Below are 23,810 nucleotides of genomic sequence, written 5' to 3'. Positions count from 1 at the left end.
ATGTTTTCTCCACAAACACCACCATATGGGCAAGAATTACAAGTCTAATCAGCAAGGGGAGAACAGCTCGAGCAAACTGCACTGATTAAATGAAATAAAATGAGAGAAGACAAGAATGCAAAACACATCCACATGTTTGTAACAAGCCATCTTCAGAGGTGACATGTTGCAACTATACAGCAGCATTTCAATTCTTGGAATTTATCATCCAGAAAGGTTTTTATGTGGAATCACTGTACTGGTTGTTTTCACTTCACGTAAGGGCTCTTCAAGGAGGTGGGAATGAGGATAAAAGGGACAGAGACACTAGTTACCTTGCTTTAAGCTTTACACTAAGGCACTCAAATGAGTAGTAGAGAGGACACCACTTTGTTTTAGATGCTATCAAAACGTGAACATTCCTTGCTGTGGCACTTCCCAATATGGTGCTTCTTGGCTCCACCAGAGATAGTCTAAGGTTTCACTTTCATATAAACTGCACAACTTTGCCATCATCTCAACTCATAGGCTGACCTCGGTATTACTTTTTTTTTTTTTTAAATCCTTGCCAATTTTATCATCAGTGAATGAAATAGCAACTGCCTTGTTAAAAAAACAACAACAACAACAAAACTTCCCATAGGATTATATTTCAAGATTATCTCAAAATCAAGTCCTGAGTGCTCACAGTCAGGCTGCCCCCCTTGGCACAGGTGAGTAAAACTGCAGCAAACCCTAAGCCAAGAAGTGCTGGTGCAGTAGCCCTGCTGCACTCACTGCTGTGGTCCTCAGCTGCTCTCTACGCTGCTCTCAGGCTTCTCATGCCGTGTGCCAGGGTATCCCATCACTTTCCAGCAGCACTTTCAGCAACATAACTCACACATCTCTCTCCCTACATCCTTAGCCCAGCTTCCTCAAAGAAGCACCTACATGGATTCAATAAAATCAGCCCTGACAAGGAGGGAGGCCGTCAACCAGATTGCAGGGCTCCTCTTGGCCTCCTGTGAGGCAGCCACCCTCAGCTAAAGATGAGACTGAAATTTTCACTAACTGAAAATATGAAAGGCTCATTTGGGCATGGACCTGAGACACAGGTTTTAGCTTCAGCTTACCTTCAAGCTCATTGTATTACACTGAGCAATTTGAGTTGCTTCTATTTCTTATCCAAGGATAATAACATTTATCCCTACTAGTAAAGCCCATGGAGATTTACGGATGGCAGTTCTGTAGAAGAACACAGAGGTGGCACCACAGCGCAGGGACGTCGGCATTGTACATCACAGCACAGAGAAGAGCAATATTGAGAAGAGGGCTCCCTCTTCTACTGCTCAGGCGAGCAAGGAACGGAAGAGCTGGGGATGGGTAGAGTCTTCTTATATGCAGTAAGTGCAAATGAGCAGAGTCAGATGGATAATTAATCCTCTCTGAGTACTGCTTCAACATTTTTTGCCCTTTTCATCCCTGTCTAAACTCTAAATTTAGGCAAAATTTAAAACAAGTTGTTTTGTCTTAGCAAATGACATATACTTCAGAAAATGTCAAAATAGTTTCCCCCCCCCCCCCCATAAACCTTCTAAAGTTAAGAGATTCATAAAAGAAAAAAAAAATCAGTTTCACCAAAAAAAAGCTCCAAGGATTGGCTCTCTCTTGGGCCAGCACAGCTGTCTACCCTGGAAAAACACTCAGCTGAAGCTAACATAATTGCAGGTCCTCACTTCATGACTCTTAGACATTTCTCCATAGTTACTTATCAACCACGCACCTTTTGCCACCGAAAACAAATGGTACAGATGTAGATCTTTGCTTGTTTTTTCAAGACATTTAATGTTTGTGAAGAGCTCTAATATTCTGAATTAAATTACAAAGCAAACGGCAAAATGATATCTTTTCTGCCTAAAAGCCTTGATATTTCCATTCTTTCCAAGTCTTCATTTATATCACTCTACTTTTATTCCGTAAGTGCTACATCTAGTCATGTAAATTCTCTCAACTGTAGCATGTTATTGATCCTGAAAACAGAGCTATCAGTGGGAAACACTGTAGGTATGAGATCACAACATCTCCAAAAAGGGAGGGCAGAGAGAGGAAAAACTTCCACCAATGGGCATTATTTCTCCTATCATATACTAATTTGTATTTGCTGCTGGCAAATTACAGAAATAATGTATTTTAAGTTTTACAAAATTGCATGGCAAAGAGAACAACAGATAAGGATGGCTGTTGTTTTAGTGAGTTCTGCTGATATCTAGGCTACATAAGGAAAGCTTGATTGCTTTCTGATGTATCCAGAAGCCCAAGAGAGATAAGACAGCCTCCTTATACACGGTTGTTTATTTAAGCAATAAGGCACAACAGGCAGTGCATTTCTGAGTGATTATTACCAGCCTCGGGTAATGTCAGAAGGCACAGGGCTAAAGGCTGTGTGTCTTTAACTTACCAAGAAGTTCAGTGATGACCTAGAAATGAACCGTCTCTCTCTCTCTCTCTCTCTCTCTCTCTGTGTCTCATTCCTATTATGAAAACTGAATAGCTAAATAAAAATTAGGGGTAACACTCAGATCTGTGTGGTTTCTGGGCACTACAGATCTGGATGTGACATAACGAGGAGGCAATCAGTAAGCCTCAGTTGCGTCCGGCACTCTCAGCTCGTTCCGTAATTGCTTTTCATAATACAGTATGTGGAATCTGGGAATTCCACGTCTTGTGGAATGAAATACAGTGCTTTAAAAAACTTTCTCCTGTTACTCGCTTTTTCTCTCTAACCCCGACACCAGTCTGGGACAAGGTGAAGAGAAGAAAGAAACATTAACATGTTCAAAAGCTTCTAGTAGCCAACTATTAGTTCTCTTTTTGTTTGTTGTTCTTTTAAATTCAGCCGTGAAACATTTTAAGCTGGTGCTGTTAACGTTTGCAGCATCCTGGCAGAGCCAAATTTTTAAAACACAAAAAATGTATTTTCTGAACACCATGGCTCATCTAAAAACTTGGTTGTGTTTTATTCCTAACGCAGTCTGTATTTATAACAAAGTTCTGACTTAAGGCACCCTTGTTCTTGAGCTTATATGTTCTCAGTACGTCCATGGTTTCTCTGTGCGTGTGTGCGTGCGTGCGTGCGTGCACATCTGCAAGGATTCCTCCTCCCAATCTACTGGTGTAAAATGCCCTGAGGACAACGCTTCTCTTTAGTGACAATAGATCGGGGCTTTTATGAATGAATTCGTTCCACTCTGCCTGCATATAGATTTTTCGGCTGTAATGGTGCTATCAGCATTATGACCACAAGCCTGGCGTCTCTCTTTTCAGAGGCCAGGGAGCGACATGCAGAGCCTGGGGAACGGTGCCCTCCCCTCGTGCAGAACAGCTCATTCTGAATATGGCTTTAGCAAGAAAGGATTTTTATTCTCTGCTTGGTGCTCTCTAGAAAATTTGCACAGGCACGTGGAAAGGAAAACAGACCTCAGGTCTGAGGGAAGCACAGTGCATACCACAAAATCTTTCCCACCTCTGGCACAGTTGGAGGCAGCTGGCTGCATCTGCTTATGAAAACGCCTCAGTCTAAGTGAACATGAAAACGTCTCTCTCTCTCTCTCTCTCAGCACACTAATGCGTAGTGAGGTAATTATAAAGGAAGGTTCAGGAGTAGTGGTGTAAAACAGGCTGAACCAAACAATGAAATAGGCAGCACTGATCTTTGCAGCATCCTCAGTCTGACGAGCTTTTTTGTCTGTCACTCCCTCGGCTTGCATCAACACTTCAAAATGTCTTTAGGTGCTAATACCGGAATACTTTGTAATGAGAGGGGAAGGGACGCTGAAAAGGAGCAGCCCCGCACTACCAACAGTTGAAGAGGCTTTCAAAGAGGCTTTTTCAGTACCATTTAGGGCATTAATAGGCATACAGGTACATTAATCAGTGTAAACTAACGTTTGCCCCGGTATGAGTTAAACTGGGAAATGCTGCTGTTAGTTTGTAATGTGGCTTCTATTTATTAAAGGCAAAGGTTTGTGCCAAGCTCTGTAACAGTCTATTTGCTCTCAGTAGGATTTCTGTACAAGTGTACTATGACAAAGGAAAAAAAGGAAGGGAAGATTGAGTGACGTACTTCAGGAGAAGGCCAGCCCCTGGAGAGACCCTGCAGTGGAGTACTTGCTAGAGTCCACAAAAGACTGGTCTGATAATGGACGACAACAGGGAATAAGAAAGGAAAGAAAGAAAAAGGATGGTATTAGTAAGCTGAAATATTACTCGTCTTTATCAAAACAGTTGGTCTGTGCTTTAAAAGACACAGCTTCTCAATTCAGCAGTATTAGTCGAGTTAGAGATAGGGTGATTGCCAAACACCTGCAAGGTACTAGGTGGGCTGATGGTGGATTCGTTACTCTTTACAGGAGGAAAGTTTAGGACCGAGACCACCAGGTATCCCCCACTGTCTTCCGTCCCCTGTGACAGCAGCTGACTCACTGTTGCTTAGAGCATGGCAAGGAGCTGGGAACTCACGGTTTTGGAGAGCAGCCATCTTTGCTGCCAGAGTTGGTGTCACCTACCTTGCAGGCTATTGCCGTTGGTGCTGGTGCAGGTGGGAGGAGGAGAAGTTTGCGGTCTCACAACAGGCGCAAAAGCACTCTTCTGTTTCACTGCTGAGACCATGTTGGCTGGTGAGAAGGAGAAAATCCCAGAGGAACTGCTACAGTTTGAGGGGAGGCTAGTGGAAGAGGCCATTGTTGGACTTGATGGCACAACTAAAGGAAAAAAAGACCCCCGAAAGGGATTCCTTAGTATTAGATAATCAGCAGGCTGTAGAAACAAAAGACTCCTGCTTCTTGGATGGACTGAGTTTAATTTCAGAGGGCCATGGCCTTTACTGCAGTTAGATTCTGGTTGTCCACAAAGTGTAATCTGTCACTACAAGAAACCCGTCCGGGTTTTTTTGTTTTGTAACTGTTCAAGAGCAGTAATTCTAGGTGCCCTCATAGACTACTTCAGTTCTCTGTTACTGCAGTCCTTTATTCTTACAACAACCCTGTCCCACCAGCCTATTTCAGATTATTCCAGTGACTGGTAACAGTCACTGCTTCCATCAGAACTTGGCATGGTTTTGTGCAGGTTCACTCCTAGGTTCCAGAACTGACAAGTGAGCAGAGTGGTTAAAGTATAAATCGAGGCCTGGAAATTTAACTTGGAAAAGTCTAACTTGTCAATAGGCCTCCAAAACCACTTTTCTGAGCAGTGCTTTCCTTGTAGCAAGACAGCTCCAGAAAGACCTACTGGATTTCAGACAAACCTGCAGAAGGCAGAGCTCTTAGCAGTAACCCAGCCAATCTGCTTGTCTAATGTCAGCAAAAATAGTTACGATTTCTCCCTCTCCTGAACACTAGCCGGGGGTTTAAAAGAATAGATCCAGCTGGATATACACACGTATTTGCTTATTTTTTGATTTAGGAGGGGTGAAAAGGGGAATTGAAAATTGCTGAAGTTACAACACAGACACTGTCCATCATGAAGCACCCAGCGAGATGGCCACTTTGATAGCTTTTACACCTTTGGTCTCCTGGCACTAGTGTTTTCAATCTCTGTTGCAGAAATAGATGTGTGGATGACTGAAAGAATTCACATTTGTCTTTTATCTCCCAATAGGTGAAACCATTAAACCATGGCCACACATATTTGCTCTGTTATAATAACTAGTATCAAGGTAGTCTCCAGCTTCCATGTCTCCATCAGCTTTGGAAAACTTTCTCCTGTGGAAACCTCCCAGAAATCCTCAGCGTCATGAAAAATATTCATATTTCGCGTGTGACCATTTTATTTATGCACAAGGTTGGAGCTGGCTTTTCAGATCTCACCTAAGATTGAGAATTTTAAAAATAGAAGGCTGTTTTATGATGGGCAAGCCAAGCAATACTCCCAAAGGATCCATGACCTGTCTGAATATGGTCAACCTGACTTTTCAAAGCCATTGATCGGAATCTCTGGATATAACTAAGCAATGAAGCTAGTCTGATTTACATCAAATGAAGATCTGGCTTTAAGTACAAGATTGAATAAAATGGGAGCTCCAGTTTTTCTAAACAGATAGAGATGTTTTAGATGACTCTCCTTTTTTTAAGAGCTAAACTGACTGTTCATAATGAAAACGCTATGTAGGAGGTTCGATTTTTTAGATATATCTATCCTTAAACATCTAGTATTATACTGATAGTGCAGTACATATCTTTGATTCATGTATTTATCATTGCGATTTTAAGTGGATTTGTTTTGTTAAAAAAAAAAAAAAAGCCAAATACTTTTATTGTCAGACAGCATTGACAGTTTCCCATTTTGTCCAAAAAAAAGGCAAGGACCAATTCTTGGTAAGAGCTCATGCTTTCACTCTTCATCTTGCGTAAAAACTGTTTATACACAAGAGGGCTTATGAATAATTAAATATTATAGAATAAAATGCATATCATTTAGGCTTTTAATTATTATTTTATTTGCATTTATGTAGATAAAAATCACCATATTTGAGTTCTTCTTTGAGAATCTGATATCATATTTGCTAACACTGAGGAAATCAATTAATGGAAATTAAATGTTCAAAGTTTCACAGTCTGACAGATACAATCTTAGTCTGAAGTCACTCTATGTCTGGAAGTACTTGCTAAGGCAGAGCAATCAAAGCACCTAAATTGAATTGCTACTATACAGCAATTAGTTTATTGATTTAATTAAGAATGCCACCTTTTAATTTTCAGGTCATGATTGAAGCATTTTCTGATTCAATGGATTAGGCATTAGCAGAATGACAGATCTACCAAGAAAACCTCCCAAAATATAAATAGAATATAGAATCAGGTCTGGGAGGTGAGGTGCTATTCTAAAGAGGACTTCGTTCATAAATATGAAATAATACACCGCTGAAGTATTTTAAATACATTACTGGCATCTGCTTCCAAAAAGAGATGTCTCATCAATCACGTTATATTATGAATTCAGAGTGCACAGATTCTGTGACAGTAAGTTCAACTTAATAAGTAAGGTACTTTGTAACACCACTTGCTACATTATGATTAGAGTACAAAAATAATAACTGGTTAGCAATTTCCAAGGTATAAGTACTAGCTATGTGGGCAAATATTTTCTTCTAAATTTGCAGCAGCTAAGCTTCGTTATTTTTAAAATCAGAGTTATTATCTCCTTTTTTATTCTGCATCCTAGCAATGAACTTAAAAATAATTCATTACTGCTGTTAATATTACTGAAGACTTTCTGCATAAACTTAGACATGTTCAGTGTTCTGTTTGCCCTGTTCATGCTAGGGTCTGAGTCTATAAACCTATTTATATGACAAGACCTTCTGGCCTGATTCTGCCTCTAGCTTTCTACAGATGTCAGTCGAATCTATTATGCAACCTGAGTAATGTCTGAGGAATGGGGCAGATCTATTCATTTAATTTTCTCATGTGAGTAGCAATTACTGATCTGTGTGAGCTGTGGAAGAAGAGGTTCAAAGGCCTTTACCAGTAGAAACATATTTATATTTAACCAGGTTACTAAACCTTTAAAATGAAAACTCAAAAAGTTAGTCCTATACATAAATATTTCTGTAACAAGGCCTGTAGACCATAAGCTCTTCATGCAATGGAATATATGATTTTTGTGACTTGAATCTTTGCAGCACTCACTGTACAGACACTAAAATACAGACAAACTCTAAATGCCATTGTCATATTTTACTGACTAATACTAAGCTCTCAGTGAAGTCAATATAATACCTACTTAGAAAATAAATAGAGTACAAGCAATCAAAATTAGGCTCGATGGTAATTCATAATTTCTCTAAGGTTATGAACATATTTGTTCAGAGGGCTTGGAAATAGCATCAAGCAGCTTTATGGAAATATATAGTAAACTTTTCTGTCCTTGATGTCTTACAGTTGGAAAAAACTGTTTTTCCTGCAATATACCATTAGCCTTTTTTCTTACCCACTCCAACAAAAAGTTGCGTACTGACAACTTTTGATCCACTCCAACAGAAATTAAGTCACTTATGCCATCCTGCTTTCTAGAATTGGCAATGTTGAGAATCGTGCCTCTTATTTACCGAGTACAAGGAAAGTTATGAAACTAACAACCCAAATCATGAGAGACATTATTCTTTTTCAGCTCTTATGAGACTCTCAAATAATAAAAATGAAATAGAGAAGAGCATTGCTGGCAACACTAATGTCTTTAAAGTGCTTCAAAGGTCAGTGCCTTGGGGAGCAGAGAAAGGACCAAGCTCTGCTTCAAGTGCTCAAAATAGAAACTAAATATTGAGTATCACAGAAAAGTCACCATCTCGTCCTAATGAAAATGTGCAAAATACAGAAAAGCCATATAATACTCACTGGCATAGGGAGAATTGGCAGCAGATCCATTCAGGAAGGTTGGAGAACCACCTAAATTTGACATTCCAGCATTCCCATAGCCATTCATGCTTGTTGTGACAGAATTATAATTTGTCTGCTGAGGGGTGGTGCTTGGCACATAGCCATGAGGTGACACGCTGCTTGAGTTGCGAGTAAAACCTTTTGTGGGGAGGGAATACATTTAGAAAGCGGAATTAGCCCGACAACAGTTTCTAAAACAAACAGCGACAAGTAAGTAACTCAGGCCCACCAAGCCAGCCGCCCAGCTCCAGCTGCGGCGTGCACGGAGAGGGCTAGGACTGACCACCACCACCACTGGACAACCTAGACCACGAACGCTCACTGCCTGGATCACTGCTGAGGGGAGCATGAAGAGGGAGGAGGAAGGCTTCCACCCTCACAGCTCTGCAGGAAATCCATGCCTTCGAGCAGAGACGATCAGTGGGCATTGTAGGAACACTCACTCTAAAACAGCTATTTGTAGGAAACGATGTAAACTTGACCTACATTTTCAAAGTGAGACGTAATTTAGGGTGCCCGACTTGGAGTACGTTAAAAGGATGTGACTTCGGTAAATCTCCTCTGATGTCTCTCTCATTTAATGCATCTCAAATTAGACGCTCACTGCACACTTTGGAAAATGTAGGGTATATTCCTCAAAGTAGGAGCATATCTGTAGTCTTTCTGTTTTGGTCTGATCATTATGTTGGTAGAAACTGACTGTCAAGTTAGGCTCAAAGTTACAAACTGAATTTCCACCTAATTCTGAAAATGAGGCTTGAGAAACCTCATATTCAGATATCTAAAATGAAGATTTGCTGCTAGAAGCACAGAAGTACAAAATGCATCTTCACTCCTGGGAAATAAAATACCAACTTTTCTTCCTATCACATAGTACATCTGTAAAATGCTTGCTATCATCTAAAATCATTTCTATTTTTTGGTGTAATGCTCACTAATTTTTCTGCCTGTCTGGAAAACAGCCTCATTCTACCACTTTCTCATTAAAATGGATTTGAAGTTGGATAATAAATAGAGCTGAGCAAAGGAGAGAAGAAATTGCAAAGGGTATTTTAAAAAAAAGTTCTTCATTTTTTTTAACTGTAGAAATTAAAACAATACTGATTTTATACAACGTGAAAAATACTTTATTTTAAAAATGAGAGAAGCTCTGAAAATGCCTTTGTAAATATTTAGGTTTTTTTCTACTTTCAAAATTAGAAAAATCTAAAAATCTGAAAATTTTCCATCAGTGCTAATATTATGTCTCTTGCAAAACAAAACAAAACAAAAAACAGACAAAAACTCAAGGGATACATTTGTATTATAAAGAAGTACTACCTAAGGCCCAGACTCAGAGACCACGCATGTTTGGGGAAATCTATAAGCAAGTACTTAAAACTAAGTACAGGCTCAAGTTCACAGAAATCCTTTTAAAATTAGTGGGATTTAAGCACAAATGCAAGTGTTAGTCTGAGTTAAAAAAAGAGATTTAGATATACGCATCAGTGCTTTTCCTGAATTGGGGCCTACATCACTAAACAAAAAACTGTGTCCTGACAGTATTGCACAATTCAAAGATTGTGCATACGGGACGGGACGGTGTCTGCCTCGACATGCTCCTAGCGCTCAGTTTTGAACAATCACTCTTTCAGCCTGCTCTGCGCGTGTCTCCCTGACTTTTAGCAGAAAAGATTCATAAAGAGAGGAAGATGAGTCTTCTCCTGACCCTGATTGGTGGCCTGTGAGGCTTCGGAAACATTGACAGCTAGTTGACCACTAAAGGAATTCACTCCCATCATTCCTGCATGGACTGACGTGTTAGCAAGGGCGGGGAGCTGGTTGTGATTGCGGGGAACACTGTAGAGGGCTTCTGCGATGTCTGCTGCTCTTTTCAGGATTATTTCCTAGAGGACAAGAGGGGAAAAAAAAGAATAAAAGAGTTAGCAATTATATTCTGACAAATCTTTTCTCTCATAATAAAATAAAACATTTCACTATTCAAAGGCAAACACTAGATGCTTTTCTTTCTTAATCAGTTGGCTGACTGACAGTTAATGTTTATAGATCTGCCGCCCCCATGATAAATCCTGACATCTGTGGTTGGAAGTTTCGGTCCCAGTGGCCAAATATCTGTATAACAAGACCAATCGGCAAAATGGGGCTGGAGCCTAGACTTATTCCACCTTAGGGCTAAGATGTCTTTACAGTAAGATTGAAAAATCACTGGTGGCAAGACATAATGCATATCATTGCCCATATTATACAGTCTCTGGTGACAGCGGACAAATGTCTCCAGGGTTAATAACATGTTGTTTTTGCAAGCACTAAATTCACACACTTTAAAAAGAAAACAAGAAAATCAACCCCTACTCCAGATGTGACATTGCCCCATATATTTATTTTTGTTTCACACTGTAGTATCATATACCTTTAGCCCTTGATATATATCTAAGAAATAGCCATGTTTCAGAATTGCTCAAATAGAATGCATTTACCTGGTTATTATGTGGCATACCATAGAGTGCTTCTACTAAATCAGCAGCCCTCTTAAGTATTACTTCCTGTCAATATAAAAACAGATGTGTTTCTCTGAGTTCAATAAAGTCTTTGTGGGGGAAATAAATGTTAGAATATTTTATATTGTTCTAGTACTTGCACTGAATTTTTTTTTTCCCTCCCATCAGGTAGACCTTAATTGTAACAACTCTCAGCAGCCACCGAATGGTGTTAAATCACTAGTTCATCCTATTCACACACATGCTTAATCAAGTCAAAAGGTGAGAACCATTGGTGCTGCAAAATAAAATACACCACTCAATTGTCTCTACCATCTGCACTATAAACCACTCATCGGTTTATTGCAGAATACAATCCTGAGGTCATTTGCTAGATTACTGCAATCAATGTCATTCAGAGCATGTTATGAATCCCTTCAATGTGTTTATTTTATTCTTAATTGCATACTGCAGGAATTGTGACCTTACCCAGCAGGCCACGCTCAAAAGATATCCAATCAGTCCTATGCTACTGGTAATGTAACATCTCAACTTTCTTGGTTTGTATCTTGATACAATGGGTCAGAGCTAGGATCCATGTACGTGTTTTCCTCTTATGCATTATTTTATATGCAGTATGAGGCAATAGCCCAGTACTATGCAGGGTTTCCTGGGAAAACTCCCTGAATAGGCAACGGTATTTGAAACTTCTTTTTCTTTCTCTTTTTCTTTTTGTTTTGGTTCATTTTCCTATTTGTTCAAATCTTTTTATTTCTTTGTACTCATAGTGTAAGGCATTCACCTCGTCCCTTCTTCACTTAAATACTTCTTATAGTATTTTAAACTGGCATCCAAATAGCAGCATTTTTTCTGTCACTACGTTTTACAGTGCAAAAAAATCTATGTGAATAAACCTGAAAGAAAATCTAAAAAGGCATTGCAGAATTAATCTAGAATAAATTTATTTTCATATTCTTTCAAAACTTCTAGCAGATCCCCAATTGCCTGATCAAAACCAGCCCAGAGTGACCTTTAAGTAAAACAGTATATTTTTGCTATTCCCAGCCCCTAAAGTATTGCTTTAACATATAAACATAACGCTACTCACCACAGCATATATCTTCAGGTAGCTTACAAAAATAGTACTGTTTCTGAGAATTTTACAGTTTTCTACAAAGTTAAACTTTTTAACTTAAAATATTTTAAACAATAGCCATATTTTATACTGGAAAGAAACAGTAATGCTCAATTTTCATATACTGTAGACTCTGATCAGAAAATAGAGATATAATTGCGTTCATTTTGCTGTCACCATAACCTCTTCAAAAATCCTTGAACAACTCTTCAAATGACAAGCTTTTAGATGCATATTAGCATTTTTTCAATTTTAAATTCTCTATAATATAAGATAAAATAGTTGTCATACTGCAGTAACTACTTATGACATATATAATGTCCTAAATTCAAAAATGAGATGGAGGATTTTTGTACTCCCAGTAAACATTTAGGCTTGCCTTCTGCTGCACACACCCTTCTTTCAGATCACACATTTAAATTATTTTCTACATATGAGTCAGATGCTTTATATAATTGATGGATTTCTGAATCAGTACATTTCAAATAGATGCTGAAGAGTTAGGTTGCTACAGCATTTTCTTTTATATTTTTCTCCCCCTCCTTTTGTGTGTGTGTGTGTGTGTGTGTGTGTGTGTGTGTGTGTGTGTGTGTGTGTGGGGGCGCGCGTGCACATGCGCATGCGCGTGTGTGTGTGTGTGTATGTGTGTGTTTGTAGCTTGACCGCAACAGTTAGCAATATAATTGTGGACAGGCAGATAAAATACATCCAGGTAGAATCAACCCCTGTTGCTTTACCAGAATCATCAAACTCTGAGTAGTCCTTTTTTCCTCATGTGGAAAATACAAACTAAAGAAGAAGAATAGAGAATTGAAACATGTTTGTTTTTTCAGTCCATGATTTAATAAGAGAAATTATTGTACAGGTTGACTTTGCAAACTAGGATTTATTTCACTTCAGTAAAAATAAGTATTTGCACTATATATTTGACTAATGCAAAAGTAGAAAATTATACAGAGCCCACAAACTGCTTTGGAACACTGTTAACCTAAGCTGTCATTATGCCAAATTAAAAAAAAAAAAAAAAACAGTCAATTCTGCTCTACATGAATAATCAGAGTTATTTATGCTGAGCTAAATAGCTCAGACTGCATCTAAAAAGATATTGAAGACCAGGTTAAAAAAATGAGATAATTACAAGGAATCTTACAGCTGTTCTACCTAATATCAAACATATTCTAGTTCTTAAAAATTGGGAGTTATTTGATGCCATATCATATTGCACGTAAATAAAACTAATTGTCATCACGGTTTATTGAAGTATGCTTGACAAGTAGCATTCAGTATTCCTAGCGAGGCAGTGGTTATATTTTTTTCAACATTTTCAGAGTCTGTGAATTTGAGTTTCATACTTTCTTTAGCAACATTTCCACACAATAAAAGCCTCTCTTGTTTATGACATTTTCAGATCATACAAAGTAGATGTTACACAAAAACTCCTGTGTCAGGTAGCAGTATCTTCTATTCCAGAGCTGACGGTAGTTCTTTCAGACACAAACTAGCTTTAAAAATACACAATAAAATGCTACTATAGACATGCTAGAGATATTAACTTCTTGTTTCCTGAATACGTTTTAAACCTTTTGCAGCTCTGCTTAAATTACCACCGAAGCTACAGTTACAACTTCAAATACAAAGGAGCCCCCAAAGTCCTCTATAAGTTAGAGCAACGGACCTTGCAAGGTGCTTGGATTGCGGTGACCAGAAAATTGTTCTCACCTCCATGTCATTACGCTCACAGTGAAGCAGCCCCCGAGCATGTTTGTGTTCGGGATCTAATATATTGCCTTTCAATCAGAGCTGAGAGCCACTGAACACATAGACAGAACATGACGAGCAGGTCAGGAAAGCAATAAAGATTTTACAGAGCTGTCCAAGGTGCTAAATTTACTCAATAATGGGTTTGGCACCATAGTGTTAACCTCTCATTTACTACCAGTTTGAGGGACTAAATTGAAGTAGCTGACTTCATTTACCTTGAAATGTATATTTTATGACATTATGTAAGTAGATTGAAAGGGCACTGCAGTTTTAACAATTTAAAGGCTAGAGCATGTTTAAGATGAAGCTTGAATATTTATTGTGTATTGCACTTAAACTATATAGTATATTAAAATGCATTGATTAAATTTGTAAAAGGTATTATAAAAAAAGACAGCTAATATAAAAGATCTATGTCTTTTAAAATCCAATTGATATTGCATGTTACCCCTGCAATGGTGATAGATAAACAGATAGATAGGTGGACAGAGTAGCAGACAGACATGAAAACGTGAGTGAAACGGGCATTCTGCAAAAAGAAATCTCTGCATAAGCTCAGGATCTGTTATTGCAGATATTCTTTTGTTCACAGAAATTCTTCTTTGCCTTCATCTCAGAAGCCTAGATTTTCATAGCAGTAAGTGGGCATCATGTAAGGACCTTGCAATTGAATGTGCAAGTGAAAATATTTCCTGAGAGAGACAGAGTTTGACTAAAGCTAATATCTAATTTATGGTGGCATTTGTCAAGAAAGATCCACTCTTCTATTAATGCTGAAAGTCTAACGGCTTTTGGTTTAGAATTAGGGCCTCTGCAGCACTTAGTGTGAGCCAAAGTAAGGATCCTCTTGTCTTGCATACACTTTCAAATGACCAGCTTTCTTTTCTAGAAAAACAACAATTTATCAAATATTGAAAAGAGCCAAAATTATGTTAGAGATTAAACGCAATGCATTAGAACTCTGCCCTCCATGTACTGCAGATCACAAATCCGAAATCTATTTTTGGTCAAAACTGAAGTTGATTTCCTACCAGGAATTTTTTTAAAATTTGTGAAACCAAAATGCAATTAAATATTTTCATCAAGTTTTCTTCTTGAAAATACTAAAGGATATTTATACATGTAAAAAGAGGAGGTTGGGTAGCTTAGTCTGCTGTGACTTTGCATATTCTGAAATTACTGTGGGAAGGATTATATAAATCGTAGCAGAATGACTGTGCTTTTGAAGCATAAAGACTGTAATTCAAACGAAATTCACTTCTGACTGAACGTATCTGGAACCAACATTACAACAGCTTCGCATGTTTTGCTTGTGACATGCATAACCTTTCAGTAGGATTTCAATAAGATCATGAAACTTACATTAATTTATAATCCTATATTAAAATATCACAACCGCTTCTGCTACGCGCTGTTGCACTGGTAGTTCACTGAGGCTGAGTTAGTCTATCGTGATGAACACATTTTTGTGCCAGTTTTAAAACAGATGGGTTATCTCTTCTGTTGAAATCTGCTTACTTTTTATTCAGTGATTAGTAAAAATAATCCAGTCTGTGTCCCAACAGGGCTGTGAGTCTAGTCAATGAAAGGGTCCTGGAGTTACACTTAGTTATTCAGTAACTAAATTAGACAGTGTTCAAGGTACTTGTTAAATCCAAATGAATTTTGTCAAGAAGGGGCTGACCACAATATATAACGCTTATCAGCCACATATTGTATTATTGAGCCCACCAAAGGATTTATGTACTCATCGGGGGGGGGGGGCGGGGGAGGAGGGAAGCTGTACTAGCATACTGTGAGGCATTTATCTTATGTGTTGTCTAGATATCATATCACCTTCTAATGCTCTTTAGCATTGTAATACAAGAGAGAGCTCATTTATCTTCTGAAAGGGTACTTAGGGATGATGATGTCATTCATACTTCCTTGACTTTTATGTCTGACCTCCTGGCTCTGCCTTCTAACTTCCTAATCTCATGACTACTTGCAAGAAAAAAAACTCTTCTGTAGAGTCAAAATGCTGAACACCAAACTCCAATTCCCTTCTTCACTTAGAAAAGGTCGTGTTCTGAAACTTCAAGTCAAAATTGCAGTATTTTGTGCTCAAACTTCTTCTCATTTTTCAAGGGTACATGTAAAACTTTACATGTACTAATTAAGGCTATGTGTTAGAACTCAGTTTTAAACTTACACTTAGAATTCGAATGTACATTGTATTTTATAAGATAACAATAAAACTGTGAACACTTGTTTCAACTGCAATGGCAAAAATAATGTTTAGGTAAAGAGCTAGTTAGAAGAACGTCACAGGTCAAAAATGCCAGTCATCTAGCTTGGTATACAAGAGTTTCAGCCAGTCCAGCACCTCCCATCTCTCCAAATCTACAGTGTGAGCACTGCATTATTGTATCATTTTCAGCAATTATATTTTTATAAAAGACTCATAAAAGCCATTTAAAATATAAAGATCCTCCATTTACTCCAAAACTGAGGGAACTACGCCAGTCTAATGGGAAGTATAATACAACAAGGCCATTTCACTAAAAAGGTATTTGTGCTCACACAAAGATGAAAACTTCTCTAGCAAACAAACAAGTGAATTGTTTCCATATACTATAATTGAATCATACTGTAGAAGTAAACACCATATAGATACCACAAAGATGGGAAAGCAATGAGAGAGAAAGACAACACGCTTCACTCGCAGGGTAAAAAAAAAAAAAATGAAAAGCTTCTGCTTATCGCTGCCTATAGGATGGAACTGCACTGAGTTCCTTTTAGTGAATTTCAATGGCAATTTCCAGAAAATAAGTCTACAGTGGGATCTAAAACCTTAGCTTTCCCAAGCCATTGTTGTCTCATCGGCCTCCACCCAAACTGAAAATCACAGCCTAACTCTACAGCACTAAAAACAGCCATGCATGACCTTACCACCTGCTCCACAATGAGCCAAGCTTATAAATAAAATATAGAAAGCCTATATGAGGCAACAAAAAGAACAAACACTGGAGTGCAAATGCAAGCAGGCATCTAGCCATAAACGCTGAGAATCGATGATTGAAACACCTCTTAACCACAGAGGTGATAAATGCATAGCTATAGAGAAAACATGCCCTATTCAAACACTCTCCATTGCAAATACTGCTGACAAGAAAAGAAATAAAATAATGATGATAGTCCTTAAGTCTGTCCTTCCATTTCTGCCATCTTACCCATACTATCTTCCCGTTAATTTGGTGTACTTAGATATAAAAAAAAGGTATCAGCCTCCTTTTTTAATCCACACCACTCATGCTTCTGGTCTTCATTTCCATAAATAATGGACAAACAACAATGGCAACAGAACTGGTAGCTGGCGCAGATGTGTACTTCATCTAGATGCACAGTAACATGGAATAAACTGGCATTAATATAGTTGCACTACAATAACCCTTTGAATAAACTGACATTTGAGAGCCTGGATGCTCCCACCATATTATCATCAACCGAAGCATCTGGCAAGTAATTTGGATGGTTCTGTTGCTAACAGCTCTGGAGTTCTCTGCTAATGTTAGGTCTCTAAGTGAAAAGAAGAAGAGTGGATATGTGAAAGCAGATATGCAGAACTAAAATCATTCTACCAGTGCTTATATCACCTCTCTTGGGGACTTTAGCCAATGGTGATTATGTGACTCATCTACTTCCCTCATACAGCTGCAGAACTTTGATTCTCCTAAATATATTTACCATACGTCTTGCCCCAGAACCTCAAGTTTACCAGGAAGGGTGTTACAGCTACCTGCAGGAACCCTTCACTGTTGTTGAACTTTAACTCATGAGGCCAATCTTTCATCCATACTCACGTTGCAGGGCTGGTAGCTATTACTATATCACACTCTCACATCTTTCCACACCCTACAACGCATCAACTGGTATCTGGCAGATGTCTGTCATGTTTGGGACTGACCAACACTCTCATTAGGAAATCGAGGACAGGATAATTCTCTGGCCAACTCTACAGCATTTCCCTCAGGTTATTTGGCAACCTCACACTATGATGACGTAAGGGTAAACCTCCTCAGTTTAAAACCTACCAAGATCACGAAAGGAACACATTTTCATGCTGTACAGAAGGCTGTAGCACTTATCTCAGTAAGGAAACATGAGTTCTTCAGTACATACTTTTCCTCAGGTATACAATCCTATACGTCATACTACAATAAGTTTGCCAGATCTAGTGAATCATTAGAACACAAAATAAAGCCGATAAACCAAATCATGGATGGATAAGCCCACATAAACGCAATTGAATGGCTAAAAAAACCTTCTAGCCTTTCCTTTACAGAAATTCCCCATCCCACCAGTTTTCAGTGACTGATACTATTCTCATCTATATAGGCTACAACAAGATTATTCCTCATTTACCCATGGATATATGAATAAACAACAGATAACATTACATTCTTTTCTTCTATCTGACCTCAAAGGGTGGCCACGATGACTAAAAGTGTATTTCACACACTAAATTGTCCTTATATGTCACTTCAACCTGCAGTCCCCGGGCAAAACATATTAACCGACAGTGCAAAACAATCTCAGATAGCACCTTAGGCACTTCTTTTTGAAAATTTACCCCAAACAATTTGTACCAGCACCTACAGCACTTTGAAGCAGATGTTCATTATTGAGTTCAATGAGCTTCTAAGTTTTTTTTGGTTTTTTGATAAATAAGATTTCTCGATAGTTCTTTCTGTGCTCTCAGTAGTATTAACATTCCTATTTCCTGAAAATAATTGCAGATGAGAGTCAGAAAAAATAAAGGGTTATTACTCACAGTCTTCTCCTGACCATTCTATACTCATGTATTTTTGGAAAGTTGTCAAAGTCGCCTTATAGAAGAAGAAGAATGTTTCAAATTATTTGAAGGGTCTGGACTTAAGTAAACTTAAAAAGAATTTGCCAAAATGAACAGACACACTAAATTCTGTGTCCTTTGTTCAAAGATACTGCACTAGCTGTTCTGAAAGTTTTATTCTGCAGATCCTATCTTGTGCTCATGAGAAAAATTGCCTGGAATACTGGGGTCTAAAGATTAAAAATGGCTTGTGATTTTGCGTGTGCTACAATGTAGATATCCAATTAATGTATTTGTCAGGGTGAAAAACACTTTACCTGGCAAATAAACAGGCTGGCATCTATTTTCAATCATTTGTATGCACAAAGAACTTCCAAACACAGGCCAAGTTATATCCCTTTTAAATTGCTCACCCATTAGGTCAAATCCAGAATGTACTGGGTGGCATAATTCACTTGACTGCATTTAAATCTATAAAGATATTTAATTATGTTTGGTATTGCAAGGCAAGACTGTCATTTGAATTAAATCAGCAGAGCTATCAAGTAATTAAAGTGTGAATTATATTTTTGTGTTTTGTCCGTTTCATTTTCAGAGACATTTTATATTAATGCATTTACCCAAATAAATATCTTTTATAAGTATAAGAAACTAGCTGTTTATTTACTGTAAAATATGTTATGTTCATGTATATGCAATTTATTGAAGAAACCCTCCCCCCACATTTTGTTCTAGGAAAAAAAAAAAAAAAGGCAACAAAAATGAGACCATATCATTAAGATCTATGAAACTGTCACTCTCTGTCAAATAATGAAGATTTTCTGGATTGTAATTTTCAGGTAGGAAGTGTTAGTAGCTAGAAATTGAGAGTTCAGGTTACTTTTAATAGCAGGAGGAAAACTGAAAAATAAGACAGAATGAAATTTTGACCTACAATGATATTCCACTATGTTCTGTGGAGAGTGAGTGCATAAAAATGTTGAAATAGAGACTGGAATAACGTTGGTAGGTTTTAGTATTACAGTTAAAACACTGTTCAGTCATAACCCCTACAAATGACTACTTTCACTTACATTTTATCATCGGTATAATTAAAAGAAGTCTCTTGAAAGGGGCATTCTCATTACAACGAAGGACCACTTCAGACCCAATTGAAATGAAAAGACAGAGCATAGATTAGGTGTAGATACCAAGTGGTAATTTCTAGGGAAGCATAAAATGCCAAATGTGTAACAATTATATTTTATAACTATGTGTTCAAAGGACTTAAAGTATTTTATGGCACAAAGAGGCATTAGCTCAGAAAGACTACTTCAATGAAGTGCCTCCCAGCATATTTTTAAAAAAATTTTCAACTTTCTTATTAGAAACAAAAAGTACTTTGTTCCTGATAGTATGATTTTTTATAAAAAGTCAGCTTAAAAATTCAGCTGAAATTATTCAATGCAAGTATAAATGTTGAAAAAACAAGTTTTTATGAAATTAAATTTGTCCAACATTCCACAGAGATAACAATATATTTCTCTGTAGGGCTTCGTGATAGACAGCAGGTATCCCATTTTATACAACCTGGGGATCCTTTTTCAGTGGTCAGTGAAAAGATTATCATTGTCACTACCTCACCATATTTTACGGAACTCTTTCAAAACTCTCCACTGATTTTTCAAGATACATCAAAATTTCAGCAGCTTTTTTGATCATCAAAGACAGTTATCTTTCAAGCTATTTTAAAATGATAAACCTGAATGAAAATTCAGTTTATCAAAATATTACCAAGATTTTTTTCCTATTTGTAAAAACAAAATAGATACACTTTTGCTTTGTCAAAAGCTCACATTCAGAAACATTTAAGCATCTCTATTCTATGAAATGTTAGGACTTCAAGGGTCAAGATGCTTCCCCCAGATGAAGTTATCAATATAGCATTATTAATAAAAAGATGTTTAGCTCATTCTAAAGAACAAAATTGAGAGAGAAATATTCCATAATTTCTTTATCTTAGATCTCCCCAAAAAATCATGTTACATATATGTGGCACTGCTTTATAAAATGCTTCTGTGTTTTGTTCTCATTTTCTTCTCAGCAGGCATATCATTTATCATCTATAGTCACAAATATATTACAAAACATTGTTTAACATCAATCTAAAATGCATATCTGTGTTTATACAAGCAGCATGAAATTGTAGGCTATTGTACTTAGAGGACGTTTCAGTCCAGTTGAGTTATATCAACGTAAGTTACATGATTGACTTTTACAACAGAAAGAAAAGGTTGTACTCAAACAACTGTTATTGCCGCAATAGAAAAAAAAAATCAATGAAAGTAAAATGAACAAGAGATTTTGTCTGAGTTGCAGTTAATACTACTGAAGAGCTATGGATATTAAAAGGTCAACAAATAAATTAGTCCAAGTGTTATGAAATGAATGATTTGCCTTATAATTGTATTGAGTGCAAATTGTTCACTGCCTATTAGACCAGGTAATTTTAACCATGGTGCCTCAATTACTGTTCCATAAGCAATAATATAGTTGTAAGAGCCACTGGTTCGATCGTGTGACCTATGAGACGCGCCGGGACAGCTGACTTTGCTGTGATGGATCACTGAGCCTGATCTCCAAATGGTGCCAAACCTTCCCTTCCCGTGAGGAGATCTCATAAAAGAAACATTACTGCTTGATTCATTTTACCAAAATGTTTGCGTTTTCAAGTGTCAGCAGTTAAGTATAGATTGTGAAGCTCTGTATTTCTTAGAAGAATGACAACAGCATCCTATTGCTTCCAACACTCTCTGCTAAATGGCATATGATGGTGAGAAGGACACTTTCTCCGCTGCATCAGTGTGTGTTGTGAGAAATACACAGCAATCATATTTTACATCACCACGTAAACCACTGCATAACATCTTAAACTAGGTTAGAAACGGAAACTGTGGGCTAGATTATAGACATCGCTTCACACCTCTGTAATGCCCTGCATTCAAAGATCTCAAAGCGCCACTTTAATGGGAACAAATTAAACTTCACAACATATTTTCTAGGAAAATATTATCTCTCCCCTATCTTCATCAAAGCCAGCCTTAAAATGTAGCTGTTTGGCTGAAGCCAAAATGACCTACGGTTACAACTAAGGCAAGTTTTGTAAGGAGAAGTGGTATCTTTTATTAGATCAATCGACGTATCTGTAAAAAGGGGTACTTTCACTCACAGGAAGCAAAGCCTGGGTGCCCAAAAGCTCAGCTGTTTTTCCAAACTATATCAGTTAGCCTAATAAAATATATTACCATTTTCTACAGATCCCGATAGCCTTAAACAGGGAAACTAAACTAATCTATATTGCTTTCATGGTATGGAGTAACATACATTGCTCCTCACGATGAGGAAATGCAGCAGCTGCATTTCCCCATTGCCCCTAAGGGCACGGTGATTCCCTGCAACCCAGTAAGGGTCTCATTGCATGCCCACGGGGCTGAGCCTTTAAGGACACTGCTAGGCCTGCGCTGCACCTCTGCCTATCTGCTCCTTGCCCATATAACGAGTTGAAGATGTAAATGCAGATCCTGAATTACCAAATAATCTGTGCAGAAGAAGCTAAAACAATAAAAGCCTAATTAGAATACATTGTACCATATACAACCAATTCCTGTTTATATTGTCACTCTACTATATTTATGATAAATCACTACATTCAAATAGCTTATTGGGAGGGTGATTTTCCATTTCATCTCTCCATTGAGCAAAAAAGTGCCACGTGACTGGAGTCTGAATTTCAATTTTACCACAGTAGAGTTGAACTGAATATTATTTGGCACAATGCAGTGTACAACTGAGCCACTAAATGGCTGATTTACTAAATTATTATTAGATGAGCCCTTGCTGTTCCAAGTGAAAGTGCAGTCACTGTCTCTCTTCATGGTGTGTTCAAATTGTTCTGTGTTTAAATATTCAGCATGAGGCTAATGCGAACTGATGAACTGAGACTACAAACATTCACTTTCAATACAGATAGAGAGACAGAGATGCAACATATCACGTGGCCTGCCGAGGTGAAAATGATTCATATTTAAGGATGTTGCTGCCTACTTCCATCACTATAAAGTATTCCTAATTAGCTTCATGTTTGAAAAAGGAGTTTGGAAGTGTAGCTAAAAAACAACTCCAAAAGCCAAGTAGCTTCACGGTTATAGAGGCTTCAGAAGCCCAGTGAAGTGATACCTGTGGCTGGATCTCTCTGTTAGTAAAACGCATTAGCTGCCACCACAGTCTCATACTTTACTATCTTCAGTATTTGAGTTGCAGCACAGAAACATCACCTGCAATTCGGACCTCAGTGTCAGAAAGCCTAGAAAATGCAAAGGATTAACCCAGCAATGCCCATACTGCGCTGCTGTGTCATTCTATGACTTTTCAGGCTGGGGGGATAAAGGGGGGGGGGGGGGGAAGGAAAATAAAAGGAAAAAAAGATTAAAAAAAAAAGATACAATTTCTTTACTGCCACCTGCTGGAGTTGACAATAACCCTTTGTCATGCTGAAAGAACAAGCATCTTCACTTAGAGGACAGTTACAGCAAGCATTTAAAATACTGTGATCCAAGACACTTACAGTAGATTAGAATTTTTTATTGGTGCTGTGTTGCCATAACAACATAAAGACAGCAGATGACTTAAGCTAAGCTTGCAAAGCAAAAGGCTGCTCATCTGGCAGTTAAAATGAATACAGTTCACTTCACAAGTTCCCCATATGGACCCTTAGTGTATGGTAATGAGGATACCATATGGTGGGAGAAAACGCACAGAGAACAATTGTGCTCCACTGGCTGAGTGAAGTGAGCAGGAAGTTATGAGGAAACACAGGAGAGCGATTTGTGTGCGCGCTCTCTAACTCAAGGGTTTCTTTCAGAGGGGGGTTCTCTCTCTTCTTAATCTTCTTCTTAATATATACATGCATAGAAATGACAGAGAAACATATTGTGCGTTTTGCAACATCATTCATCATAAACTGTCAGCTGTGTTTGTAAATCAGTGTGGTAAGATCTTATAAATTTGTAATTCTTAAAAGGTAAAAGTGCTAAGTTTTTAGACAAAGTGCAGGAAAATTTAAGCACTTCTGACAAGTAGAAACATTAGCGGTAATCATTTTAAAAATGCTTGCATCTTTCTGCCTGCATGTTTAGCTGTAAATAATGCCGCAATGAATAAAAGCTTTCAAAAGG

General features: G+C 37.8%; 1 protein-coding gene across 8 annotated transcripts in view; it reads right to left on the bottom strand.

Annotated features, from left to right (window-relative positions):
- EBF1 (EBF transcription factor 1) overlaps window positions 1-23,810 on the bottom strand; it is a 280,677-nt gene that overhangs the window by 4,445 nt on the left and 252,422 nt on the right. For 4 of the 8 annotated variants that reach the window (XM_068959326.1, XM_068959327.1, XM_068959328.1 and 1 more), the window contains exons 12-16: window positions 10,868-10,933; window positions 10,099-10,276; window positions 8,349-8,528; window positions 4,524-4,718; window positions 4,082-4,150 (exon numbers count right to left, since the gene is read on the bottom strand). In XM_068959326.1, the coding sequence (XP_068815427.1) occupies window positions 4,083-4,150; window positions 4,524-4,718; window positions 8,349-8,528; window positions 10,099-10,276; window positions 10,868-10,933 (687 nt within the window). In that variant the 3' untranslated portion in view covers window position 4,082. The remainder of the gene's footprint in view (window positions 1-4,081; window positions 4,151-4,523; window positions 4,719-8,348; window positions 8,529-10,098; window positions 10,277-10,867; window positions 10,934-23,810) is intronic. The other 4 variants (XM_068959330.1, XM_068959331.1, XM_068959332.1 and 1 more) reach the window with 1 other exon arrangement.

Source organism: Struthio camelus, chromosome 13 (genome assembly GCF_040807025.1).
Source record: "Struthio camelus isolate bStrCam1 chromosome 13, bStrCam1.hap1, whole genome shotgun sequence".
Lineage (NCBI taxonomy): Eukaryota > Metazoa > Chordata > Aves > Struthioniformes > Struthionidae > Struthio > Struthio camelus.
The sequence above is the reverse complement of the archived record's forward strand: the minus strand, read 5'-3'. Positions and strand labels throughout refer to the sequence as shown.